This window comes from Labrus mixtus, chromosome 14 (genome assembly GCF_963584025.1).
Source record: "Labrus mixtus chromosome 14, fLabMix1.1, whole genome shotgun sequence".
Classification (NCBI taxonomy): Eukaryota; Metazoa; Chordata; class Actinopteri; order Labriformes; family Labridae; genus Labrus; species Labrus mixtus.
In genome coordinates, this window is record NC_083625.1 from 15341580 (window position 1) to 15345783 (window position 4204).

General features: G+C 37.9%; 1 protein-coding gene across 1 annotated transcript; it reads left to right on the plus strand.

The window, feature by feature from the left end:
- Positions 1 to 551: 551 nt before the first annotated feature.
- sumf2 (sulfatase modifying factor 2) lies at positions 552 to 4204 on the plus strand. Its single transcript, XM_061055347.1, has 9 exons — positions 552 to 739; positions 827 to 977; positions 1064 to 1178; positions 1782 to 1826; positions 1932 to 2082; positions 3004 to 3059; positions 3371 to 3455; positions 3654 to 3795; positions 3883 to 4204. Exons 1-9 carry the CDS (start codon positions 682 to 684, stop codon positions 3983 to 3985), a joined length of 906 nt encoding a protein of 301 aa, XP_060911330.1. The 5' UTR covers positions 552 to 681; the 3' UTR covers positions 3986 to 4204.

Below are 4204 nucleotides of genomic sequence, written 5' to 3' on the forward strand. Positions count from 1 at the left end.
TTTTATTGAACATTCAAAGTGAGTTTTTCACGAGTAAATTTCCTTTCAAGCTGCCAAAATAAAACTAAAGGCGTTCATTTAGTATAAGTAAATGTTGTAAACGTTGGCTATAATTAAGAAAGGAGGAAGTAAAAGTTTTAGGTTTTTAAGCTTAAAAACTGGTCAACAACCTGCTTTGACGTTTAACAAACTTACGAGCAGGCGTTTCTCCAGCTGTGTTTTATTCTGGTGGCACATTAAGCTTGCACACATTTTCTGTTTTTAACACTTCAACAAAAATAATTGACTAGTTTCACACTGAAATCTGAATGAATTTTCGTTGTTTAAATCTTTGATCGACTAAAACAATTGGGGTTTTAACTGTTTTAAGATATATTTTAACATTGCATTATATAGGCTACATGAAATGTAACTTAATACAAGTGAAAAATGTATATCTTTAAGTAGAAACCACAGACTGTAAATATTATAAATATTAGAGAAACTAACGCGTAAAAAAGTTTTCGGGGAAGCGGAACCTCTTAAATAATGCGGAAGCAGTTTACGGTTGAACCAACATCCTTTGCGACGGTGAAATGTCTCCGATATGCGAATGTGTCACCAATAATTAAAGTATGAAAGGGTTTGTTAGAAGACAACTTTGACTATTTGTTACTTACGCTATAAAGAGAATCAAAAAAAATGAAGACTATGAAACTGGTGTCGTGGATATGTGCTGCGTGTTTACTGACGCTGGCGGGTAAGAACAAAACTAAAACCTTTTTTCACTGCAAAAATGAAAACCGTATTTATTCTAGGTAACCGAGTTCTGTCTCTTGACTAAAAGGCTCTGCAGATGAGATGGTGAATATCCCCGGAGGGAAGATGATAATGGGAAGCAGTGCAGCTGATGGGAGAGATGGAGAGTCCCCCAGCAGGGAGGTTGAACTTCAGGACTTTACAATAGACACGTACCCTGTTACTAATGCAGATTTCAGGTACACAACCCTTAATGTTGTTATATTCTGTAATCCCTCAAACAAAGTACTGTTTTATAAAGCTGCGTGGCTCTCATTCACGACAGAGACTTTGTGAGAGCGCAGAAATACAAAACAGAAGCTGAGACGTTTGGTTGGAGTTTTGTATTTGAAGACTTTGTGTCGGATGACCTGAAGAGCAAAGTGACACAGAAGATCGAGGTACTGGGATGTTCATGTTTACGACAGTAATACATTCATCTGCACAATTCATTGATGTTGCATGTATAACATCAATTTCCATTAAGTCTAATTCAGGATTTTAAGAAATGAAAGGTGATAGTTAATATGTTAGTAAAAAAAAAAGAAGAAAAAGCTTTCACACACTCAGTGTAGTTGTTCATTAATAGATACTGAAGCAGGAAGTTTAGCAGCTGCTCTGTGTTGTACAAAGTGATCTTAAGTAGTAAGTTGTAGTTTTATCAAATAATACATTATTATTTACATTATTTTAGATCATGATACCCAGCAATATTTCAAGTAATTAAAAGTCTCACCTTAAGCAGATGCAAAGCCATAATATACATTATTCTGAATTGGGTCATAATGAGTATTATTGCTTTAAGTGTATTATGATTCTAATAAATGGGCGAATTAACTCTTTAAAAGTTGTGTGCATGAATTCAAATCGCAACAAAGAGTTTTACTTCAATTGGTTAATTATTGGAAATGTGAATTATGTAAAGATTCAACAGACGGTCTAGACTTTTTCTTCTCAGGTTGTCCTGTGAACAACTTTGACTCTTTGTCATGTTTCCACTCCAGACAGCTCCTTGGTGGTTGCCTATAGAACGGGTGTCATGGAGACAGGTGAAGTCACAAGTTTTACCTTCACCTATCTTTGTCATTGTTCTTGTTCTTTCCATACATTTCTTCTTTGCCCGCATATTTCTTGTTTAACCCACTGCTGTACAGCCTGCAGGACCAGGTTCAGGCATTCGGGAGCGCCTGGACTTCCCTGTGGTTCAGGTGAGCTGGACTGATGCTAAGGCTTTCTGCCAGTGGAGGGGAAAGAGACTGCCCACTGAGGAGGAGTGGGAGTGGGCTGCACGAGGTGGGCTGCAAGGTACACAATGTATACCTTAAAAGCATAAAATATCTTTTTTCTTTCTTCTTTATGATGCTCCATAAGAGGGCTTAATAATCTTTTGACAATGTATCTGCACCATAGATTGCATAAACAATGGACAGTGGGGTATCTCGCCTCAAGTGAAGCTTAAAGATTTAGAGCTCCCCTGCTGACTCTCTGCAGTATAGGTCATTAACCTCGCCTCCTTCATGTTAACAGATGGGACATGAGTCCAACTGTAAAATCAAAATGCACATCAAAAACATTTTTTTCAAACCCAGGTTCATCATGATAATTATTATAACACTGATTTGTGTTCAAGAAATCTTTATTCTTTTTAATTAGTTATTTGTTGCTGTAAAAAGGTATAGATTGCCATGATTGACAGTTTTTCTGATGAATGTTCTTCCTGCACTGGAATAGAGGAGTACAGCGGAAACGGCGAGAGGACACATAATGAACACTAACACAAGAGTTATTTAACTCCCATAACTGTGATAGTCTGCTTCAAACTGACACAATCATTTGTTCTGCTGTGGACTGTACGGACTTTTTAAAAAAGTTGAACGTGTGTTTCGTTAGTGGCATGACGTCAATAGAGCTGCTCCTCCAGCCGATTCCCACTGAGCACTCGGGTATCAAAATTTCCCGATATATCAGCACTCATCACAGGGCAATTCTGGTTTCATCTTGACCAATGGTATGAGTTTGAGCCATGCTGTCCATTTGTATTGATGTGTGCACCAACGCTTAATATCATCCTTTAAACAGAGTTAAACCTGTGATTTAAATGTGTGGTCTTGCATTTTATACAGCAGAAAGGGGGGGGGGGGGCAATTACATACCCTTCCTGCTTGATAATTTATATAATATTTTGTTGTTGGATGTCCTTTTATATTTCCTGCCTCTGTGTTCCAGGTCGGACTTATCCATGGGGAAACAAGTTCCAGGCCAACAGATCCAACCTTTGGCAGGTTAGTCTGCTACTATATATTAATATAATTAATAATATGGTCTGTTCTCCGTACAAGGTCAATGATTTAATACTTAAATGCTGTTTTTTAAGATTTATTTCTGCAAATAATGACATGACTTTATTAGGCCAAACATATGTGGGTGCAAAACCCACAGTATGTTTATAAAGGACCCACACATCTGAGTTTTTATGTTTTTTTTTTTTACTTTTCTACTACTGATGCAATAAAACATGAATGTGTTGCTCATCATATTAGTGTTAGACAAACCTGCTTAGTAGTAATTCTGTTTCTTTTTGTTTATGATAAAGGGGGCCTTTCCAGAAAAAGACACTGCTGAGGATGGTTACCATGGCATCTCTCCTGTGTCAGCATTCCCTCCTCAGAACAGTTATGGTAATTGTCCCTTAAAACAAAAAAAGACACCATCCAACAAAACACATGCATTGGTTTTACACACATTCATTTTAAGTTGAATGCAATGAACTGAAAAAGATGTACAGAGATTAAAACCGCAGAGAGTCTGAGGTTATCTGTATAAGGTCTAAAGTAAAAATGTGTGCTCGACATTATTAATGTTGAATGTTCTTGCAGGACTTTATGACATGATGGGAAACACATGGGAATGGACATCCACACCCTTTCGTGCTGCACAGCCAATGTATGTGCTGCGTGGTGCCTCATGGATCGACACGGTGGATGGTTCAGCCAATCACAAGGCACGAATCACAACCAGGTAAATCACTCTATAGACGCACTGTGAGCCAAAACAGTAATTATTTCCCTCAGGCGTCACTGACCGATGCTATTGGTTCTTTGTCAGGATGGGCAACACTCCGGACTCTGCCTCTGATAACCTGGGCTTCAGGTGTGCTGCCGATGATGGACAGAAAGGAGGGACGAAGAAAGACAAAACAGAACTTTAGACAACAGGAAGTTAACTTTGACCTTAGGGTTATTCATGAGTTAACAGTGGTTCTGATGACTCGAAGGATAACAAAGAAGAAGACAAAAAGGGACCAATGAAAGAATAATGTCTAACAAGTGCAATGTGGTCAAACAAGCTGTATATCTCCTGTGGAGAGTGAACAATTAGTTTTTATTGATTTCAATTAAAAAAATGAAGATACACTTGCTTAAACTGA

Excerpts from the sequence above, each read along its gene's own strand:
- sumf2 (XM_061055347.1), top strand. The coding sequence starts at position 682 with ATGAAGACTATGAAACTGGTGTCGTGGATATGTGCTGCGTGTTTACTG. Across the intron at positions 978-1,063 it reads GTTACTAATGCAGATTTCAG|AGACTTTGTGAGAGCGCAGA; the intron begins GTACACAACCCT and ends CATTCACGACAG. Across the intron at positions 3,796-3,882 it reads AAGGCACGAATCACAACCAG|GATGGGCAACACTCCGGACT; the intron begins GTAAATCACTCT and ends GTTCTTTGTCAG.